This window comes from Mobula birostris, chromosome 23, assembly GCF_030028105.1.
Source record: "Mobula birostris isolate sMobBir1 chromosome 23, sMobBir1.hap1, whole genome shotgun sequence".
NCBI classification, from domain to species: Eukaryota; Metazoa; Chordata; class Chondrichthyes; order Myliobatiformes; family Myliobatidae; genus Mobula; species Mobula birostris.
The window spans coordinates 26,478,109-26,502,078 of record NC_092392.1 but is presented as its reverse complement, the minus strand read 5'-3'; the positions used below and the strand labels follow the sequence as shown (position 1 = coordinate 26,502,078).

At 42.6% G+C, this 23,970-nt stretch overlaps 1 protein-coding gene across 1 annotated transcript in view; it reads left to right on the top strand.

Moving 5' to 3' along the window:
* Window positions 1-23,970, top strand: part of pcloa (piccolo presynaptic cytomatrix protein a) — a 383,977-nt gene that overhangs the window by 274,571 nt on the left and 85,436 nt on the right. The window contains exons 18-19 of the mRNA XM_072241857.1: window positions 2,755-2,781; window positions 18,641-18,734. Of these exons, the coding sequence (XP_072097958.1) occupies window positions 2,755-2,781; window positions 18,641-18,734 (121 nt within the window). The remainder of the gene's footprint in view (window positions 1-2,754; window positions 2,782-18,640; window positions 18,735-23,970) is intronic.

The window sequence follows — 23,970 nt, the reverse complement described above, 5'->3', positions numbered from 1 at the left end:
CTGAATCCTCCCCCTCTAACACTGAATCCTCCCCCCTAACGCTGAGTCCTCCCTCTAATGCTGAATCCATTACTCTAATGCTGAATCCATCCCTCTAACACTGAATCCTCCCCCCTAACGCTGAGTCCTCCCCTGTAACGCTGAATCCATCCCTCTAACGCTGAATCCTCCCCTCTAACACTGAATCCTCCCCTCTAACGCTCTCCTACCATAGGAAACATCCTCTTCATTTCCACTCTATCAACGCCTTTCACCATTCAATAGGTTTCAATGAGGTCACCCCTCATTGTTCTGAATTTTAGTGAATACAGGCCCAGAGCCATCAAACGCATTTCATACGACAAGCTATTCAATCCTGGAATCATTTTTGTGAACCCTCTCCAGTTTCAGCACATCCTTTCTAAGATAAAGGACCCAAACCTGCTCACAATATACTAAGAGCAAAAGGACAGCAAAGGACAAAATTTGTCCTCTGGAAAATCAGAGTGGTAATCAATGCATGGAGCTGAAAAAGATGGGAGAGGTCTTAAATAGATTATTTGCATCTGTATTTATTAGGAAGATGACACAGAGTCTATAGGTGTGAGGCAAAGCAGCAGCTCGGTCATGAATCCTATATAGATTACAGAGGAGAAGGTGTTGCCTGCTTTGAGGCAATTTAGGGTGGACGAATCCCCAGGGCTAGATAAGGTGTTCCCTCAGACCCTGTGGAGGCAAGTGCAGAAATTGCAGGAGTCGTAGCAGAGATATTAAAAATATCCTTAACTAAGTGTGAGATGCTGGAGGATTGAAGAATAGCTAATGTTGTTCTGTTGTTTAAGAAAGACTCTAAGAATGAGCCAAGAGATTATAGGCCAGTGAGTTTGACATCAGTAGTGGGAAAGTTATTGGAAAGTTTTCTAAGGAACTAGATATATAAGTATTTGGATAAACAGGGACTGATTAGGGATAGTCAACATGGCTTTGGGTGTGGTAAGTTTTGTCTAACCAATCTTATAGTGTTTTTGAGGAAGTTACCAGGAAAGTTGAGGAAGGCAAGATAGTGGATGTGATCTACATGTACTTTAGCAAAGCTGTTGACAAGGTACCGCATGGGAGGTTGGTCAAGAAAGTTCAGTTGCTTGGCAATCAAGATAAGGTAATAAACTGGATTAGACATTGTCTTCGAGGAAGAAGCCAGGGAGTGGTTATAGTCGGTTGCCTCCCTGACTGGAGGCCTGTGACTATTGGTGTGCTGCAAGGATCATTGAAATCTATATCAACAATATGGATGACAATGTGATAAACTAGATCAACAAATTTGTGGATGACACCAAGAATGGGGGTGCAGTGGACAGCAAAGAAGGCTATCAAAGCTTGGAACAGGATCTGGACCAGCTAGAAAAGTGGCAGATGGAACTTAAGTGTGAGGTGGTGCACTTTGGAGGACCAACCAGTGAGTGGAAGGGCACTGAGGAGTGTGGTGGAACAGGGGGATCAGGGAATACAGATCCATAATTGATTGAAAGTGGTGCCATGGGTAAAGAGGTTCGTAAAGAACATTGTTGGCACATTGACTTTGATAAATCAATGTATTGAGTACAGGAAATGGGATGTTATGTTGAAATTGTATTATACAATGTTGGTGAGGACTAATTTGGAGTATTGTGTGCTATTTTTGTCATCTACCTACAGGAAAGATGTAAACAAGGTTGAAAGAGTTCAGAGAAAATTTATAAGGATGTTGCTGGGACCTGATGACCTGAGTTATAGGGAAAGGTTGAATAGTTTGGGACTTTATTCCCTAGAACATAGAAGTTTGAGAGGATATTTGACAGAGGTATCCAAAATTATGAGGGGTATAGATAGGGTAAATGCAAGCAGGCATTCCATTGAGGTTGGGTGAGACTGGGACTAGAAGTCATGGTTAATAGTGAAAGGTGAAATGTTTTAAGGAAAACATGAGGGGAAACTTCTTCACTCAGAGAGTGGTGAGAGTGTTGCATGTGCTGCCAGCACAAGTGTTGGATGTGGGTTCAGTTTCAACAATTAAGAGATATTTGGATATGTACATGGTTGGGAGGGGTATGGTGGTCTGTGGTCCAGGTGCAAGTTGATGGGACTAGGCAGATTAATGGTGCAGCACAGACCAGATGGGCTGAAGGGCTTGTTTCTATGCTGTAGTGTTCTATGATTCTGTGACTCTATATCAGCTTGTTTTGACACCTCTGCTAGTAGTTGCTTCTATTGACTATCTAGGCATCACATACATTCATGTAATTGGTTCCAGTAACTTACTATTCAGAGTTTTGACATTTCCTCCATAAACCTCATTGTCTAATCTGCTCCCTGAAAGATTTTGACAGCCAAATATGTTAAGGGCCAAAGGGGTTATGAAGTTAGTCACATAATAGTGTGACGTAACAGACTCAAGTGATGAATGGCCTTCAACTGGTCCTATGTTCCCAGGTAAAAAATGTAATGACTATTATTTATTTGTTTTCTAGCCTTGATTTATCCATTCATTGGTAATTCTTAATTCTGTGTAGAGCTTAGTCTAATCCAGGGCAGATCTCAGAACTGTTTTAAATTATATGAGTAATTGTTTTAGTGCCCTAACCCAAATCTTTTCTTTTGCTCACCTTAAAAGATTTTGATACAAATCTGTTCATATGCTTAACTTTATTCTTGAACTTACTCTGATTTGTCTTTGCTTTTGTGCATCTTTTTACTTCTGTCTGCTCTTCTCTCTCCTCAATCTCTGGATGTTTGCAGCCAAGTTATGGTTGTCCAGAATGCAAGGTAGTGTTTGCTCTTCCCTTCTGCTTGTGATTTATGTTATGCCAACTTTTGATTGGATGTACCGACTTTAGAGATGGGTTTCTCTTACTCATTTATATTGGAACATGGCATGACGGACATTATGTATTTGTCCTACTAATTTGTAATTTTCTAATGACTGATCAACACTTTAAAAATAAGAATTCACTTCTGAAATTAGTCATTTCTTAAGTGTAAGAGAAATATGCTGGGGACATAAAAATCCAAGAAGAGTAGAAGTTATAAATGCAATGCAATAGTGGAAAAGAGCATGTTTACCCATAGGACATAGGACGTACAGGAGCAGGATTAGGCCATTCAGCCCATCAAGTCTACTCCGCCATTCCATCATAGCCGATTTATTATCCCTCTCAATCATTCCCCTACCTTCTCTCCATAATCTTTGAACCTATCAACCCCTGCTTTAAATATATCTAATGACTTGGTCTCCACAGCTACCCGTGGCAAAGAATTCCACAGATTCACTACCTTCTGGCTAATTCGCTTTTCTAAAGGGGTGTCCTTGTATTCTGAGGCTGTGCCCTCTGTTCCTGGACTCCGCCATTATAGGAGACGTCCTCTCCAGCTCCACTCTATCTAGGCCTTTCAATATTTGATAGGTTTCAATGAGATCACCCCCTCATTCTACTAAGCTCCAGAGAATACAGGCCCAGAGCCATCAAACACTCCTCATACGTTAACCCTTTTGATCCCAGGGTCATTCTCGTGAACCTCATGTTTTATGTTGGTGCAATACAGTGCATTGATCAGCTGGAGGGAGTACAGTGCTGGATCCAAACAAGACTTGTTATGAATTTGTATATGTCAGTCCAACCGCAGCACAGCTTTGCGGCAGGTGTTTATACAAAGCAGTGGTCAGATGTGCGCTTAAGCAGAGGATTAAATTGTGCAACAATAAACACAAAAATAAATGGAAATCCCAGCAGTCAGCAACACAGGAAAAGCAGCTGATTATTGTCAGAGACCAAATGCCGTCAGCTGGCCAGCACAGAATATGGGTAACTAACAAAGGAAACAATTCTTGTACTTGTTGAATGTGTGTACCGTTAAGTTACCTCGTGCATGTGCAGTGCACACCAGATGAAATGTGACTACTCCTTTTAGCCTTGAATCACCTCAGCACAGGTCAAAACTTGTGGAGATAAAGTCCAAGGTGCGTCTTTACTGTACAGCTCCTGCAAGGCTGTTGTCAAAAGCTAATAATTGAGCTCTTTCACAATGATAGAGATTACTTTTCATTTTGTCATGTTATATTTTTGTTGATCAAAATGTTTGTGGGTGTCCAATCTTAGCATAGTCATCTAAATATGTTTACAGGCCATCTCCACGTAACAAACAAGCTCCATTTTTACATGTCTACGGGTCAATTTTGCCAAGGCTGGAGAATATACAGAAAGCGCTCAATCTGGTCACCACATCACAGTCATGTACTGAATGGCATAAAAAGTATGTGAGGTTGATAGGAGCAATTACTGAAAGCGGAGAGTGTGAAACTGGTTTTGCCATTTGTATGAACAAGTTTATGTGCATACCTCAGAGCATCGTATTCAATAATACTATGGGAGCTAAGCCAAACTTTGGGATGTCCTTAATTCAGGTGGTCCTAACCTGACCGCAAACTGCATATACTGAAGCTAGCCTCTGCTGTGACGTTTACATTGCCTTCCAGGTCTTTAAATAATTAACTTTCCAATCAGTTATTTATTTTGCATGAAGGTAGGGGGTAAGTTAAAGTTTGAAATTAGAACAAGCTGCATTGATGCTCGAGATGCAGTATTTGTTATTGTAGTTTCAGAATTAGTGTGGCACTAGCGTATAGTTACAAATATTCTTGCAAACATCATCTCTGTATACGTGCCAATGTCTGCTTTTGCATTGTGTGTAGTCACAGTCAAGTTAAATAATTGACCTCAACCCAGCCAGAGAAGAGATAATATTCAATTTCCTTGAATGCCTATTTTGTAATGTTCAACCAGCCACATGTTACTTTCAGAAAACATCAGTCTGTCAAGCCCCAAACCATGGTGGTTCATCACATCTTTGAAAGCACAATTGAACATTGATTCTCTTCATGCCCTTCCCCACTGGAACAACTTGGCTCCAAATAAATTCCCAATCAGAAGGAGAGGTGAATCCAACTACAATTCTGCGTTTCATATCAATATCAGCCAGTGATAGTCAGTACCGTGCACATTTAACACAGCCGTAGATGTCATACTTCTTGGTTAGCAAAATTTGCAAAACCTTTTACTCCAGCATGTTTTCCTCCTTGTTTCTGTGAAAATGTTGATGTGCATACAAGTTCTTTGTCTTTTTTTAGTAAAGATATTCAAAAGGAGATTTGATGGAGAACTGTACAATCAAATGGTTAACAGAGGATAGCACAACATCTCTGTAAAATATTGGATCTGGGCTGCCCATTAATTTCAATGAGCTATAGTGTAATCAGAGAAAAAAACTATCTTACTTGCTGCAAATGGATTGCAATGTTTGAATGTCAAACCCGTTTAATGAACATGCAGGACTGATAGCTGAACTATACTTGTTTCAATGCCATATTTGAGCTTGGAAAATGAGCCCAGCCAACTGATTACAGTTTCAGTGAGCAAGTATATTGGGTGCAGTGATCGTAATTCCACAAGTTTTCAGGTAGCTATGGATAAAGCTGAATCTTTGGGGAAGTTTTAGATTAGGGAAGGGCTGATCAGAGCAGTATTAGTATGATCTGGGAAGAATAGATTGGGAGCAGCTGTTATCGGACAAATGGGAGCTGTTTAAAGACCAACAGGTCAGAAAAAGTCGGGTAAGGATGGCAAAGAGCAGAAATTTTGTGGTGAGAGAAATTGCAAATTTTACTCAAAATCTCAAAGGAAGCATATGTAAAGTTCAGTCAGGGCCATGGAGAAATATAAAGGAAGTAGGAGAGAATTTCAGCAGGACATTGGGATGCTAAAGGTGACGATGAAATGTTCTTGGTGAGTAGAGATAAGGAGAATCTCAAGGCATTTTATACAGTACATGCATTTAACAGAGTAGAATACAAGAAGGGCTGGACCAGTCAAGGATAAAGGATGGAATTTATGCCTGTAGAAGAGGATAGCAATGAACTAAAATATTATTTCTTGTTAGTCTTCACCAAGGGGAAGGACATGAATAACACTGAAATCAGATATATGCTGATACTTGAGGGTATCTTGATATCAAGATGAATAAGGTATTGGACAGTAAGGAGATGAATCTCCAGGGCCCGATGGGATACATCCCCGATTATTAAGAGAGGCAAGGTGGAAGACTGCTAGATTGAAAGATTGCTGTAAAGCTATTAGTCATGTATGAGGTCCCAGACAACTGGAAAATAGCCAGTGCTGTTTCTTTAAGGACAATAGATACAAACCAAGAAGTTATAGACTGGTGAGCCTTGCATCAGTGGCAGGGAAATTATTGGAACAGTTTCTTAGGCATAGAACTTGTTTACATCTGGAAAACCGGGGAGCTACTGGAGTTAGATGACTGAGCTTTTTTGAGGATGTGGCTTGGACCATTTTCAGGAGGACAGTGGATTTTAGTCACACTTCTGACAAGGTTCCTCCTGGCCAGCTAATCTAGAATAAACCACAGAGACTTGGCAGATTGGATTCAGAACTAACATGGCCATAGAAAGCAAAGCAAAGTTGGAGACATGTTATTCTGACTGGAGGTCTGGGACCTACAGTGTCTCTCAGAGATCAGTGCTGGCACTCTTGGTTGTGACGGATGAAAAGTTAGGTGGAATTATTGGTAACTCTGCAGAAAACAAAAAAATACTGGAGTATAAGTAGTGAGGAAGGGTGTCAAAGAATATAATAGCTGGGGAATAAAATGTCAAATGGAGTTAATGCAGGCAAGTGTAAGATGTTGCTCTTTGGGAGGTCAAAGCGGAAAGTATAAATGATAAGAACACTCAAAGCAGTGTTGAAGGTGGATCTAAGGATGTTGTCTAAATGGATTTTAGTAAGACATTTGACAAGGTCCATAGCTAAGAGCCCCTTAACCTCCTCACATGTGGTGGTGCATGTGCTTGATAGAATTATTGTGGGTAACTTACTGGGGAGAAGGGTTCAATTGTTCCATTTAATATCAGAGAATGTATACAGTATACAACCTGAAACTCTTACTCTTCGCAAACATCCATGAAACAGAAGAAAATCCCCAAGGAAATAATGACAGAAAAACGTTAAAACCCCAAAGCACCCTCCTTCCCACACACAAGCAGCAGGAAAGCATCAACCCTCCTCCCCACCTGCCTCAGCAAAAGCATCACCCACCATGCAAGCAATAGGAAAGCCCCAAAGAGACCATGGTCTAGAGTCCATCAAAAAAACACTGTTCACCCCAACACTTCAACATCCCACAGGCTCTCTCTCTCTCTCCAACATGGGAGTGAGAGGTATCGCTCCTGCCACAGCGAGAGGGGTGGCCAACACCTCACTGTTTCGATGTTACAGTCCACCGTGTCATTTACTTTGAAGGAAGTGTACACTGCTCTCTCGATGTTCCAATTTCTCTCAACGCTTCAGTCGGCCACACCAGCAAGGAATCGAGTTGTCCACAGGACCGCAGGGCTGCACCCTGAAGACGGACATCTCTCAGGCTGCTCCTGGAGACATCAAAACCATTAGGCCACTCGGTGAGCTCCAAGAACATGAACCTACCACCATGAAGAACCACAGTTTGAGTGCAGCTGTAGATCACAGACTCTGAAAGGACCCTAGCCACCTTGAAAAGAAAAGAAGAGACATTAAAGAGAACTTAAACTGTTTCGCTGACGAACTGGAAGAAATCACCCTCTGGTGCTATGTTTAGCTCCTCCTTGGGTAAAGAACCAAGGTCCTTGACATCCTCAAGCCGGCAGTTCTTAAGATCTATTAACAGTCCTTGGGCACACAGGAAACCTGCGCTGAGCAGAGGTATAACCACTTCAGTCAGGACCAAGTCCCAGGTGTAATTTCACTCACAGAAGCAGAGCATCACCCGTCGTGTCCCATAAGTCTAGATCCTGCTGGCATTGGTGGCCTCTAGTGAGGTTTTGTTGTTCTTTGCCTTCTGTTCAATAGGCGATGCTGACACACTCACTTGAGCACCTGTGTCACACAAGAAGCATCACCCTGAAAGGGTGTCTGTAATGAACAGTAGGTAACCCTGGTATCTGGAACCCACAATGTTCACAGACCTCTGATGTCCCAATGCGCTGGCACTGTTGAAGCTGCAAGGTGGTTGTCACTTCCTAACGTTCATACCAAACTGGACATGGTAAAAGCACAGACCCGGCATTCGCGGCTTGTTGGGGCAGGGAAAAGTGGAGGAATGATGCGCTGACGGCTGAAGCCTATCTGAACGTAAACTATCAGCCATTTTAGCAAGCTCCCTATAGTCCTTCACGGGTGCATGAGCAAGTGCTATGTGAACTTGATCAGGCATTTGCTGCATAAGAGTTCTTTAAAATAAGCCAGGGGTGGTGATTTCTCAGGAGAGACAGCATGTGGTTCATTAGCTCTGAAGACCTAGCCTCCCCCAGGCCAGGCAAAGCAGCGACTGTTTGGCGCACTCAGACTCCAATAGTTCAAAAGTTTGTAATAGGTGAGTTTTCAGTGAATCGATATTTATCGTCTTCAAGTGGGTGTTCAAGCAGACTCACCACTCTTGCTGTAGTAATATCTGGTGTCATCTGCAGAGATTTCTTGTAGCGCAAAATGGACCTCGGCTTGTACAAGCCAAGCGACAGCATTTTGCTCCCAAAACTCTGGCAGTTTGAAAGCGACTGCACTGGCCAGCATATTGAATAACTCTGGAATCATCCGAGAGCATTGGGATCATCAATGTAGGTTTTTTGCAAATAAAACTGCAGAGGCATCTTAAGGAAACCATAACAATTCGTTTATTGTCCTCCAAAACGCAGAACCTAAAGTGAAGTAAAAATCTTCACATCATTACATCATCATGTCAGACCAGCCCCTTAAAGTAAACCCACATTCAATGTCAGTGATTGGTTATGCATATGTTTCCACCCCTTATATTACCCTATAAGCCTGTGACTGGGGCTCATTTGTAAATCACCAGAAATGTACAATCTTCCACCAGATGTACCCAAGACCATGGCAGGTGCCTTGGAAAGCCAGCTAGTGGCTTCATTGGATGCATTCTTTAAACACGTTGAGATGAGACTTAGGCAGGTCATAAAAGGAATTGCAATTATGTCTAAAACTTTACCTGTGTTTCTTAGGTAAAATTTTAGATGTAATTGCATCTCCTTTTTATGACCTGTCCACATTCTTTAGAAATGTGGTCAATACTAATAACTGGGAAAGAGAGCTTGACTGTGTTAAAAGATTAAAACTTTGAACATGAATGTAGGCCAAGCATGTGCATATTGATATTATCATTTTTTGTTTCACTATATTTTCTGTGACAGATATATTTGAAGAAAAGCATTTTGATGAGTAAAAACGTAATAAAATTATGGAGACATCTGCTTTCTCAGTTTTACATGGAAATGTTTAAGGAAAAATAGAAAAAATCTGATGAAAAACAACAAATTTCACGACATATACCGGTGATATTGAACCTGATTCTGCTTCCGATTCTGAAGCACATAGACAAAGAACTCTATTCCAGAGATTTAAGTTTGGCACATTAACCCAGTGCCTGATAACATTAACTCTTTGCAAGATGTGCATCAATCCCTTATTGAACCTTTGAAATGAGATAGCTTCTGTAACTTCATTCTGTTGTACGTACAGAGAACAATATGTTTCTTTGATTACATTCTCAGCCAGGTACATGAAACTTGAGCCTGTCTCTTTCAAATACTGGTTTCTCCCAGAGAGATAAGAGAGATTAAACTAATGAATGAATTCCTGTCACTTTTCTTCCTATCATACAGAGCCTTTGTTTTCTGGATGGCAGAGCAGGCAACCTGTCCAAGGCTCTACAATTGACCTTGGGACACATCAGCATGAACTGACTCACTTCCACAAGTACCTTGGTGAAATCATCTTCTTGCTAACATTCAGTTGTGTTTGACCACACCCAATGTCAATGGCCAGTTTGCTTCATTCAAGCCACAACATAACAAAGTTCCATTGTTGGTATTTTCTTTTTTGGAACATGTAATAGTATACAAGAAAAATTACTTGGATGTTTAGAGCAGTCTGGCACCATGGTAAAATGTTTGCACAGAACTCTTACACAGACTTTAATCGGTTTATAGTGAAACAGGGACCACTGGAAATCCTCTGGTGACTTGGAAAGCTCTTAAACTCTCTGCAGCTAGTTCAAATGAGAAAGGAATTGCAGTCAAGAAAATATTTGCACTGCTGTGCAATTGCAAAGGGAAATCAAATGATGGAAAATCTTGATCTTGTGACAAATTGCAAAATCTATGACATTCATCCTGGGCCATGAATCCCAGTTCGCTATCATTTATAGAACCCAGGTGTATCTGGTCTGACTTAGTGACGTTTCCATGTTATTCATTCTTGCTTCAAAGTCCTCAGTGCACTCATATGGCCATACCCTGCTCCTCCTCCAAGCACACAACCCTTGCTCGATATACGACCCACCCATATCCCATTCTGTGACCCACCCATATCCCATTCTGTGACTCTTAACCGATCACTGATCCGGACTCAATATATCTAATTTCAGCACTGATGCTCCAAAGAATACATTGATTAGCTTGCCATGAATCCAGTGTTTACACTCCATTTCAAGTATTGACTAATTTCAAGGTACACATCTTCCATGTTAGAAGATGAGTAAGATTGCATTTGTGTAGAATCAAGAGATTTGCCATTGAAAATAGAGCATCTTATAACTCAGGATTAACGTGGCAACACAGGTGGAAAGAGTGGTAAAAAAGGCATGCTTGCCTTTATACATTAAGAATACATGAGTTGGAACGTTATGTTGCAACTTTCCCGGGTAGACGGAGTGTGGAATATTGCGTGAGTTACTGGTCAGCTCACTGTAGGAAGGATAAATGGGGTCGTGCAGCTCAGAAACAGGCCCTTCGGCCCATCTGGCCCATGCTTACCACCCAAACTAGTCTCATTTGCCAAATATTGTTACATTAGAGCAAGTGCAGAGGGGAGCCACTAGTTTTGTCTGGACTAGAGGTCTTTAGTAACAGGAGGAGACTTTATAGCCTGGGCTTGTTTTGCTGAAGCGAAGGAGATCAAGTGGTGACCTGATAGGAGGATAGGAGACATGGATAAGGTTGATAGGCAATTATATTCCCATGGAAGAGTTATCAAAAACAAGAGGACATAGGTTTAAGCCGAGAGGACAGGTTTAGGGGAATTTGAAGGATAACATTATACTCTCAGTGGCAACTTTATTAGGTACACCTGTACACCTAGTTATGCAAATATCTAATCAGCCAATCAGGTGGTAGCCACTCAATGCATAAAAGCATGCAGGCACAGTCAACAGGTTCAGTTGTTGATCAGGCCAAATATCAGAATGGAGAATAAATGTGATCTAAGTGACTTTGACTGTGGAATGATTGTTAGTCCCAGACAGGGTGGTTTGAGTATCTCAAAAACTGCTGATCCCCTGGTATTTCCATATGCACAACTGTCCCTAGAGTTTACAGAGAATGATGCAAAGAACACAAACTAACATCCAGTGAGTGGCAGTTCTGAGGGTGAAAATGTCTCTTTACTGTGAGAGGTCAGACAAGAGTGGCCAGTCTGGTTCAAGGTGACAATAACTCAAATAACCACACGTTACAACAATGGTGTGCAGAAGAGCATCTCTGAAGTGCTACACATGCCCTCACACTTCCTCCGTCACCACCATTCAGGACCCCAGACAGTCCTTCCAGGTGAGCCGACACTTCACCTGTGAGTCGGCTGGGGTGATACACTGCGTCTGGTGTTCCCGATGTGGCCTTTTATATATTGGCGAGACCCGACGCAGACTGGGAGACTGCTTTGCTGAACACCTACGCTCTGTCTGCCAGAGAAAGCAGGATCTCCCAGTGGTCACACATTTTAATTCCACATCCCATTCCCATTCTGACATGTCTATCCACGGCCTCCTCTACTGTAAAGATGAAGCCACACTCAGGTTGGAGGAACAACACCTTATATTCCGTCTGGGTAGCCTCCAACCTGATGGCAGCAACATTGACTTCTCTAACTTCCGTTAATGCCCCACCTCCCCTTCGTACCCCATCCGTTATTTATTTATTTATTATATTTTTTTTTCTCTCTCTCTCTCCTTTTTCTCCCTCTGTCCCTCTCACTATACTGCTTGCCCATCCTCTGGGCTTCCCCCCTCCCCCTTTCTTTCTCCCTAGGCCTCCTGATCCATGATCCTCTCAAATCCCTTTTGCCAATCAACTTTCCAGTTCGAAGCTCCATCTCTCCCCCTCCTGTCTTCTCCTATCATTTCGGATCTCCCCCTCCCCCTTCCACTTTCAAATCTCTTACTACCCCTTCTTTCAGTTAGTCCTGACGAAGGGCCTCGGCCCGAAACGTTGACTGTGCCTCCCCCTAGAGATGCTGCCTGGCCTGCTGCATTCACCAGCAATTTTTGTGTGTGTTGCTAAGAAGTGGCAGATGGAGTTCAAACCAGATAAGTGAGAGGTGGTTCATTTTGGTAGGTCAAATATGATGGCAGAATATAGCATTAATGGCAAGACTCATGGCAGTGTGGAGGATCAGAGGGATCTTGGAATCCGAGTCCATAGGACACTCAAAGCTGCTACGCAGGTTGACTCTGTGGTTAAGAAGGCATATGGTGCATTGGCCTTCATCAATCGTGGGATTGAGTTTAGGAACCGAGAGGTAACGTTGCAGCTATATAGGACCCTGGTCAGACCCCACTTGGAGTACTATGTTCAATTCTGGTCACCTCACTATAGGAAAGACATGGAAGCTATAGAAAGGGTGCAGAGGAAATTTACAAGGATGTTGCCTGGATTGGGAAGCATGCCTTTTGATAATAGGTTGAGTGAACTTGGCCTTTTCTCCTTGGAGCGACGAAGGGTGAGAGGTGACCTTATAGAGGTGTTCAAGGTAATGAGAGGCATTGATCGTGTGGATAGTCAGAGGCTTTTTCTCAGGGCTGAAATTGCTAGCGTGAGAGGGCATAGTTTTAAGGTGCTTGGACGTAGGTACAGAGGAGATGTCAGGGTAAGTTTTTTTACGCAGAGAGTGGTGAGTGTGTGGAATGGATTGCCGGAGGAGGTGGTGGAGACGGATACGATAGGGTCTTTTAAGAGACTCCTGGATGGATACATGGAGCTTAGAAAAATAGAGGGCTTTGGGTAAGCCGAGGTAGTTCTAAGGTAAAGACATGTTCAGCACAGCTTTGTGGGCCGAAGGACCTGTGTTGTGCTGTAGGTTTTCTATGTTTTTATGTTTCTGTACACTCTATGGCCACTTTATCAGGTACAGCATGTACACAATAAAATGGCTACAGAGTGTAATTACAGAGAAGTGGAGGAGAGATCTGATATGTTTGCAGTGTTTAAGAGCCAGTTAGACAGACATTCGAATAGGCAAGACATAGAAGGATACCCTCACAATGCAGTAAATGGAATCTGTGTAGAATAGACGGTCAAAGATTTCACATAGATGCATTGGGCAAAAGGGCCTGTTTTGGTGCTAAGTGACCAACTCTAAGGCTTCCTTTATGGACTCTATTAGGGACAGCAAATTGAGGTCTTGCCTCAGAATAAAATTAAAGTGAGATAAGGAGGTATTTCTTAAGCCAAAGGGGGGTAAATCTGTTGCCAGAGAGCTGGAGGTCAGGTCATTGAGTATATTTAAGGCAGAGATTGATAGGTTCTTGATTGGTATGGAGGTTAAGGGTTATAAGAAGAGGATGGGAAATAAGGTTAGAATTTTTTTTTAATTCAGCCATGATTGAAGGGTGATTTATACTTGAGGGGCCAAATTGCCTAATTCTGCTCTAATATTTCGTGGTCTTATGTGGGATGTTACCTATGAGATGAAGTTAGGCAGACTGTAGAAGATTGGTTGACTACTTACTTACTTAAACACATCACCATAGGTCGCTGACGGTGAGCTCGCCAGAGTCCTCTGTCCTGGGCCAGTCTCTCAAGTTGTCGCCAGGTGTAGCCCAACTCAAGATTCTTCCTCTCACAAGGAGAAGGTGTTCGGAGCTTCAGTTGGTATATCGGTAGCTCTAGGTTTTTATGGGATGGAGTTGCAGGCCAAATGCCCAACCTTCCACCTTTTGCCACTGGGCTTGGGACCAGTAAAAAGAGGGAATAAAGGGGGCCTTTTCTGATTGGCTGCCAGTGACTAATGGTGTTCTGCAGGGGTTGGTGTTTGGTTCACTACTTTTCATGTTATATGTTAATGATCTGAATGATGGAATTGATGGCTTTTTGGTCAAGTTTATGGAGGATAGAAGGATTAGAGGAGGGACAGGTAAGGTTGAAGCAGAGGGTGTTTGGAGAATTAATTGGAGATTGAATAAATTGAAGGTTAGTAAAATAGACAAAGAAGTGGCAGATCAAATAGAATGTAAGAAGTGGATGGTCATGCAACTGGTCGAACGAACAAAGGCATAGACTATATTATAGATGGGGAGTGAATTCAGAAATCAGAGATGCAAAGGGACTTGGGAGTCCTAGTGCAGGATTCCCAAAAGGTTAACTTGCAGGTTGACAATAGACAATAGACAATAGGTGCAGGAGTAGGCCATTCGGCCCTTCGAGCCAGCACCGCCATTCATTGTGATCATGGCTGATCATCCACAATCAGTATCCAGTTCCTGCCTTATCTCCATATCCTTTGATTAAGAGCTCTATCTATCTCTTTCTTGAAAGCATCCAGAGACTTGGCCTCCACAGCCTTCTGGGGCAGAGCATTACATACATCCACCACTCTCTGGGTGAAAAAATTTTTCCTCAACTCCATTCTAAATGGCCTACCCTTTATTCTTAAACTGTGGCCTCTGGTTCTGGACTCACCCATCAGCGGGAACATGCTTCCTGCCTCCAGCGTGTCCAATCCTTTAATAATCTTATATGTTTCAATAAGATCCCCTCTCAGCCTTCTAAATTCCAGAGTATGCAAGCCCAGTCGCTTCAATCTTTCGACATATGACAGTCCTGCCATCCCGGGAATTAACCCTGTGAACCTATGCTGCACTCCCTCAATAGCAAGAATGTCCTTCCTCAAATTTGGAGACCAAAACTGCACACAGTTCTCCAGGTGTGGTCTCACCAGGGCCCTGTACAGCTGCAGAAGGACCCCTTTGCTCTTATACTCAATTCCCCTTGTTATGAAGGCCAGCATGCCATTAGCTTTCTTCACTGCCTGCTGTACTTGCATGCTTACTTTCAGTGACTGATGTACAAGAACACCTAGATCTCGTTGTACTTCCCCTTTCCCTAACTTGACTCCATTTAGATAATAGTCTACCTTCCTGTTCTTACCACCAAAGTGGATAACCTCACATTTATCCACATTAAACTGCATCTGCCATGCATCTGCCCACTCACCCAGCCTGTCCAAGTCACCCTGCATTCTCATAACATCCTCCTCACATTTCACACTGCCACTCAGCTTTGTGTCATCGGCAAATTTGCTAATGTTACTTTTAATTCCCTCATCTAAATCATTAATATATATTGTAAACAGCTGCGGTCCCAGCACTGAACCCTGCGGTACCCCACTGGTCACTGCCTGCCATTCCGAAGGGGACTCGTTAATCACTACTCTTTGTTTTCTGTCAGCCAGCCAATTTTCAATCCATGTCAGTACTCTGCCCCCAATACTATGTGCCCTAATTTTGCCCACTAATCTCCTATGTGGGACTTTATCAAAGGCTTTCTGAAAGTCCAGGTACACTACATCCACTGGCTCTCCCTTGTCCATTTTCATAGTTACATCTTCAAAAAATTCCAGAAGATTAGTCAAGCACGATTTCCCCTTCGTACATCCATGCTGACTTGGACCAATCCTGTTACTGCTATCCAGACAACACACATCAAAGTTGCTGGTGAATGCAGCAGGCCAGACAGCATCTGTAGGAAGAGGTGCAGTCGACGTTTCAGGCCGAGACCCTTCGTCAGGACTAACAGAAGGAAGAGTGAGTAAGGGATTTGAAAGTTGGAGGGGGAGGGGGAGATCCAAAATGATAGGAGAAGACAGGAGGGGGAGGGATAGAGCCAAGAGCTGGACAGGTTATAGGCAAAAGGGGATACGAGAGGATCATGGGACAGGAGGTCCGGGAAGAAAGACAAGGGGGGGGGACCCAGAGGATGGGCAAGAGGTATATTCAGAGGGACAGAAGGAGAAAAAGGAGAGTGAGAGAAAGAATGTGTGCATAAAAATAAGTAACAGATGGGGTATGAGGGGGAGGTGGGGCCTTAGCGGAAGTTACAGAAGTCGATGTTCATGCCATCAGGTTGGAGGCTACCCAGACGGAATATAAGGTGTTGTTCCTCCAACCTGAGTGTGGCTTCATCTTTACAGTAGAGGAGGCCGTGGATAGACATGTCAGAATGGGAATGGGATGTGGAATTAAAATGTGTGGCCACTGGGAGATCCTGCTTTCTCTGGCGGACAGAGCGTAGATGTTCAGCAAAGTGGTCTCCCAGTCTGCGTCGGGTCTCGCCAATATATAAAAGGCCACATCAGGAGCACTGGACGCAGTATATCACCTCAGTCGACTCACAGGTGAAGTGTTGCCTCACCTGGAAGGACTGTTTGGGGCCCTGAATGGTGGTAAGGGAGGAAGTGTAAAGGCATGTGTAGCACTTGTTCCGCTTACACGGATAAGTGCCAGGAGGGAGATCAGTGGGGAGGGATGGGGGGGACAAATGGACAAGGGAGTTGCGTAGGGAGCGATCCCTGCGGAATGCAGAGAGAGGGGGGGAGGGAAAGATGTGCTTAGTGGTGGGATCCCGTTGGAGGTGGCGGAAGTTACGGAGAATAATATGTTGGACCCAGAGGCTGGTGGGGTGGTAGGTGAGGACCAGGGGAACCCTATTCCTAGTGGGGTGGCGGGAGGATGGAGTGAGAGCAGATGTACGTGAAATGGGGGAGATGCGTTTAAGAGCAGAGTTGATAGTGGAGGAAGGGAAGCCCCTTTCTTTAAAAAAGGAAGACATCTCCCTCGTCCTAGAATGAAAAGCCTCATCCTGAGAGCAGATGCGGCGGAGACGGAGGAATTGCGAGAAGGGGATGGCGTTTTTGCAAGAGACAGGGTGAGAAGAGGAATAGTCCAGATAGCTGTGAGAGTCAGTAGGCTTATAGTAGACATCAGTGGATAAGCTGTCTCCAGAGACAGAGACAGAGACAGAAAGATCTAGAAAGGGGAGAGAGGTGTCGGAAATGGACCAGGTAAACTTGAGAGCAGGGTGAAAGTTGGAGGCAAAGTTAATAAAGTCAACGAGTTCTGCATGCGTGCAGGAAGCAGCGCCAATGCAGTCGTCGATGTAGCGAAGGAAAAGTGGGGGACAGATACCAGAATAGGCACGGAACATAGATTGTTCCACAAACCCAACAAAAAGGCAGGCATAGCTAGGACCCATACGGGTGCCCATAGCTACACTTTTAGTTTGGAGGAAGTGGGAGGAGCCAAAGGAGAAATTATTAAGAGTAAGGACTAATTCCGCTAGACGGAGTAGAGTGGTGGTAGAGGGGAACTGATTAGGTCTGGAATCCAAAAAGAAGCGTAGAGCTTTGAGTTGCGCAGCGTCAGCCTCACTCTCTCTTCCCAATTCCCATCTGGATCCAGTGGCAAGACAAGAGTTCGAGTCGACTGGAGGTGAGACTAGGCGCAGTGGATGACCAGGACGTCTTCTGTGTCTTGTCCTGCTCTACATGTTCCATGATGTTTGCAGAGACCGCCTTCTTGACCGTTGGACCTTCCATAGGTTTCATCCGCTCAATCCGCCGGAGTCTGTCTTCACATGCTGGGATAGACAACTTCCTATCTCACCAAGGGTTTGAGACCCGTCGGCTGCCCTCACCTGGTTTAGCCAGCTTGTCAAAGCCGTTGCCTGGGATGTGGCCGCTGTAGCATGCAAACAGCTACGGGGAGCCACAGGTGAGAGCTGAGTGATAGGTGGGGACCAAAGGTGGACTAACCACCTTGAAAAGGACACGACATGTTTCCCCACCAGAGGTGCTACCCCTCCCTGACACCCCATCCACCCCTATATAAGAAACAGGTGAATCCGCTGAAGCACACAAATTTCTCATGGGGTTTGACAGGGTAAATATCAGGATATTCAACTGAAGCATTCAGATCCAGGAGGTGTACATCACAATAAAGAGGTTAGTCTTTGAATACAGAAATAAATTTGCCAGAGTGTAACAAATCTTTGGAAATCTCTTCCCTGGAGGACTGTGGACACTCATTTGCTGACATATTCAAGATATACTGAGGGATTCTAATGAGATAGCATTAAAGCAGTTTCACAGTGCTGAGGTAGATGAGCTGTGACATTTTTGAACAGCAAGCAACTTAAAACTATTCCAATTTGTTATGTTCTAAGACGTCCACTGAGTTTGTGCACATGAAAGAGCTCACTACAGCCGCAACTTGTACTTTCCCAATATATGAAATCAAAGTAATTGGAACATTTTAAGTTACAATCCTTACTGATTTAGTGAAGCATTTGTAAGTTAAAGTGCCAAACTTGCATGCAAGTAGTGTGTAAATATTCTGAAGCTATCCTCACTTTAATAAAAACTGAAAATGCAGATGTTTAATTTGTTTCAATAGTTATCAATATTAATTTTTGAAATACTTGACTTAATAACTTATACATTACGTTTTACAACAGTGTAGAGAACAAGCGCAGAACTAAGCACGTGCAGAAAAGCCTCAACCCGGAATGGAACCAAACTGTGATTTACAAAAACATCTCAATGGAGCAGGTAATAGCACAATTTTAACATCCCAGTACATTTGACAAGGAGACAAAGTGGTTGAAAGAGAAGATACACTTTTGAAAATGTGAGATGCAGGTGAAAAAACAGCTTCAACTGGAATAGTGCATTTTTAAAATTGGCAAGATATGCTGTTGGGAGAATTCAAGTACCTATGGAATTGTGCACAGCCATCCTAATACTATTGTTGTATGAATTAACAAGGTAAAAGAAAATGATAAAGCTCAAGAAATAGAAATAGTAGATACACAATGTCTTTAATGGTATTTCTCATCATGATTTTTTTTAAGATTAATGCCACTGACAAATCCTATGTAGCCCTGTGAAAATGCACCTGGTTTAAAAGGAAAAATACAGCAATAAGTTTAAATTTAACACTGTGTATTATACACATTTACAGTGGTGCTAGAAAGTTTGTGCCCTGTAGGATTTTCTCTATTTCTGTATAAATATGACCTAAAATGTGATCAGATCTTCACATAAGTCCTAAAACTAGATAAAGAGAACCCAATTAAATAAATAACACAAAAAACATTTATACTTGTTCATTTGTTTATTAGGAAAAATGATCCAATATTACATGTATCTGTTGGAAAAAGCATATGAACCTCTGGGGTAATGCCTTCTACAAAGGCTGTTTGGAGTCAGGTATTCCAATTAATGAGATGAGATTGGAGGTGTGTGCTGTAGAAGTTGCCTGCCCTATAAAAAAGACACACAAAGTCAGATAACTGTCGAAGCCTACTCCTGTCAAGAAAGATTAGTTTATGTGCACCATGCCTCAATCAAAACAACTTTCACAAGCCCTTAGAAGAAGAATTATAGAGATGCATGAAGCTGGAAAAGACTACAAAAGCATTTCTAAAGACCTGAGTGTTCATCAGTCCGCAGAAAGAGAAATTGTCTACAAATGGAGGAAATTCAGTACTGTTGCTACTCTCCCTAGGAGTGGGCATCGTGCAAAGATCACATCAAGAGTACAATGTGCAATGGTGAAGTGGCTGAAAAGGAGGAGCGTCCATTATTAAGGACCTTCAGCACCCAGGGCGTGCCCTTTCCTCACTGTTACCATCAGGTAGGAGGTACAGAAGCCTGAAGGCACACAGTCAGCGATTCAGAAACAGCTTCTTCCCCTCTGCCATCTGATTCCTAAATGGACATTGAAGCTTTGGACACTACCTCACTTTTTTTTAATATACAGTATTCCTGTTTTTGCACATTTTTTAAAATCTATTCAATATACATAATTGATTTACTTGTTTATTTATTATTATTATTTCCTCTGCTAGATTATGTATTGCATTGAACTGCTGCTGCTAAGTTAACAAATTTCACGTCACATGCCGGTGATAATAAACCTGATTCTGAAAGAACCCAAGGGTAACAGCAAAATACCCGCAGAAATCTCCAGAACTTGCTAAAGTCTCTTTTCATGTGTCCACTATAAGAAAAACTCTGAACAAGAATGGTGTTCATGGAAGGACACCACAGAGGAAACCACTGCTCTCCAAAAACAAAAAGTATTACTGCATGAGTCAGATTTGCAAAAGACTGCCTGGATGTTCTACAGCGCTTCTGGGACATGGTTCTGTGAACAGATGAGACAAAAGTTGAACTTTTTGGCAGAAATACACATTGCTGAGTTTGGAGGGGAAAGGGCACTGCACACCAACCCCAAAACCTCATCCCAATTGTGAAGCATGGTGGAAGGAGCATCACGGTTTGGGGCTGCTTTGCTGCCTCAGGACCTGGACAGTTTGCAATCGTTGAGGGAACAATTAATTCAAAATTGTATCAAGACGTTTTACAGAGGAATGTCAGGGTAGCAGTCTGTCACCTGAAGCTTAATAGAAGTTGGATAATTCAACCAGGCAATGATCCAAAAGACAAGAGTAAGTCAACAACAGAATGGTTTGAAAATTCATGTTTTGGAATGGCCAAGTCAGAGTCCTGACCTTAATTCTATAGAAATGTCATAGAAGGTCCTGAAACAAGCAGATCATGCACGGAAGCCCACCAACACCCCAGAGTTGAAGCAGTTTTGTAAAGGGGAATGGGCTAAAATTTCTCCAAGCCATTGTGCAGGACTGATAAACAGTTGCTGGAAATGTTTGGGTGAAGTTATTGCTGTACAAGGGGGTCACACCAGTTACTGAAAGCAAAGACTCACATACTTTTTCCAACAAATACGTGTAATGTTGGATTGTTGTTCTCAATAAATAAGCAAGTATAATGCTTTTTTTCTGTTATTTATTTAATTGGGTTCTCTTTATCTAGTTTTAGGACCTACATGAAGATCTGATCACATTTTAAGTCATATTTATGCAGAAATGGAGAAAAATCTACAGAGTTCATAAACTTTCTAGCATCACTGTATGCCTGTCATTAAAGTTTTGGAAACCAGGAAAAATAAAACAGCTAGACAGAAGGAATGAAATCCAAAATTTATAAGGTCACCTAAATTGCCTAAATTGATCATCCAGCAAAACATTTGAAGAACATACAAAGTGTACGATCTTAAACTTAAACATTTTCAAATTTAAATTTGGGAATTATTTCTACTAGCCTTCCAATTTCCAGTTTTCGAAGGAGACAAGAAACCGCAGATGCTGGAATCTAGAGTGAAAGATCAAACTGCTGGAGGAACTCATTGGGTTGAGGAGCATTTGTGGGGGAGGGAAAGAACTGACAGTGCTACAGGTCAAGGCTCTGAATCGGGACAGAGTAGAGAGGGAAGATAGCTAGTATTAAGGAGAACAGCTTCCTGCTCAACCCTGGCCTTATGCAGGGCCTAAACCAAAACGTCAGCAATTCCTTCCCTTTCCCTCTCCCTCCCCCACCCCCCGCCTGCACCACACACACCCTGAACAAAGCCTACTCAACCTATCGATCTCTTTCAGTTTAAGTTTGAACCAGAGAGCATGAGAGAGAAAGGCATTACTTAATAATGTGGATTTTTTTAAGTTGAAAACTGAAAACTATTAGTCATATTCTTCATTTTAAATGCTGAGAATATTTAAGTACAATTAAACTTAAAATACTTTTCAGATTCTTGTGCTGCTAATTATCAATAGTTTTCAACAGGTACATTTAATGTCAGAGAAATGTATACAATATACATTATGAAATTTTTTTTCTTCTCCCCTGGTTTACTTATTCAAATAGCACCAAGTTCATTTAAGTCATCTTAGGTAACTGAATCCTCGATATTAAATAGTTACAAATGTAACTCGTATCCAGAACTAATTATTTAACATAATTTGCATGAATAACCCGAATCTCATTGAAACCAAAACTTAACCAGGTTTTCACAATTCAATGTATTTCCCAGCTTCAAAAGCTCATGGAGTGACTTTCCCGCAGTGCACTCCAAGGCCAGGATGAGGGGAGTGGAAGGGGGGGACGGCAGGCAGCCAGAGATCTAGGGTCCAACAACCAAGGAAAATATACAGGGAATTGTTTTTCAGATGCACACACTGAAACACTGGAAGCGCTCAGCAAGTCTGACATCTGTTGAAAGGGAAACAGTTAATGCATCGGGTTAATGGCAAACAAGTTAGTTTCCAGTAGCAGAAGTGGGGAGGGATTATCACTTATAGGCTGAGACCAAATGAGTTGATGTAGCTGTAGGGTAATGATCAGAATCAGACTATAGCTTTGTCTGTGGAATGTGTTAAATCACGGTTGTGGAACATACCCCATAGACCAGACGATACTGGAGAAAACAAAAACTGAGCCAAAGTGGCACAAAGGAAAAATGGCCAATTCCGATCCAGACTGAAAGAAAAAGCAAGTCACAAAAAGTGGGGGCAGGCATGCCTAGATTAAGATGATGTTCCTTAAACGTGAGTTTAAGGAATGCTGTGACATCCTCCCCGACCAGTAGGACAACTCCTCCACTTCTTTTATCATCTCTCTCGTGTCTGAAACATCTGAAGTCCTTAAATAGTGAGCTGCCAGTGCTGCCCTCTCTCAATTTCCACAAAGGCTACAACATCGTAGATCCATATGCTAATCCAGGCTCTAACTTCATCAGTCTTACCATATTATTAATTGCATTGACATAAACATACTTGCATCCATCAGTCCCACTGTAATCGCAAAGGGCTTACCAGCCTATAATTACTTATCAGACTCAAGTTTAATATCAACACCATATGTTGTAAAATTTGTTATGATTATTCATGTTACTCTTCTGAAATTTATTTATTGAGATACAGTGCAGAACATTGAGCCATGCTGTCCAACAATCCCCCAATTTAATCCTAGCCTAATCACAGGGCAAATTACACTGACCACTTAACCTACCAACCAGTACGTCTTTGGACTGTGGGAGGAAACTGGAGCACCCAGAGGAAACCCACTCTGTCATGAGGAGAACATACAAACTCCTTACGGGCAGCGGCGGGAATTGAACCCAGGTCACTGGCACTGTAAAGCGTTGTGCTAACCACTACACCACCGAGCCGCCCCCTACACTGCCGTGCCAGCTCAAAATAACAACGTTAGCTTTCCCTCACCCATCACTATAAAGATGCAAAATATTTCTCACTTGCTCCCCATTTCAGACTGTGGTATATCTTACCTAGCCCAGAGAATTTATCAAACTTCAGATGCCCCAAGCCATCTAACACATCCTCTTTCTTAATTACTGATCTGCTTCAGATTATCCACGTAACTTTCCATACTTCACTCTCTTCCCTATCATTCTTGTTGAATGTACTTAAATCAGATGTATTCATTTAGGACCCACGTTCCCTGGTTCAGCTCATGGATTATCCTTTTGGATCTAATGAACACACTCCCACTCTGTCTACCCTCTTCTCCTGATGTACTGATAGAATGTCCTGTGATTCTCCTTAAAGAGTCAAAATCCTGGCAGTCCTGGCAACACCCTTGTGAATCATTTCTGCACCCTATCTGGCATAATCACGTCGTCATCATCATTATGGCTATCCCTCAAGGTCGAGGATGATGGTCTTCATTCTGTAGAAGTAGCCCAAAGAGCGAAGATGCCTGTGCGTGTATTTGTTTAACGTGTACTTGATGTTGCACTCCAAGAAGCACACAATACTTCACAAATCAACCAACTGATTCCAATGGCATGGAAACCACGACGATTGGAGCTGATGGATTGTTGCAGTCTTCATCCGCCATCACAGCTGTTGAGTTTGAAGTAACTTCGTCCACCTGTTCCACCATTGAGGTCTTGTTTGGATTGTTC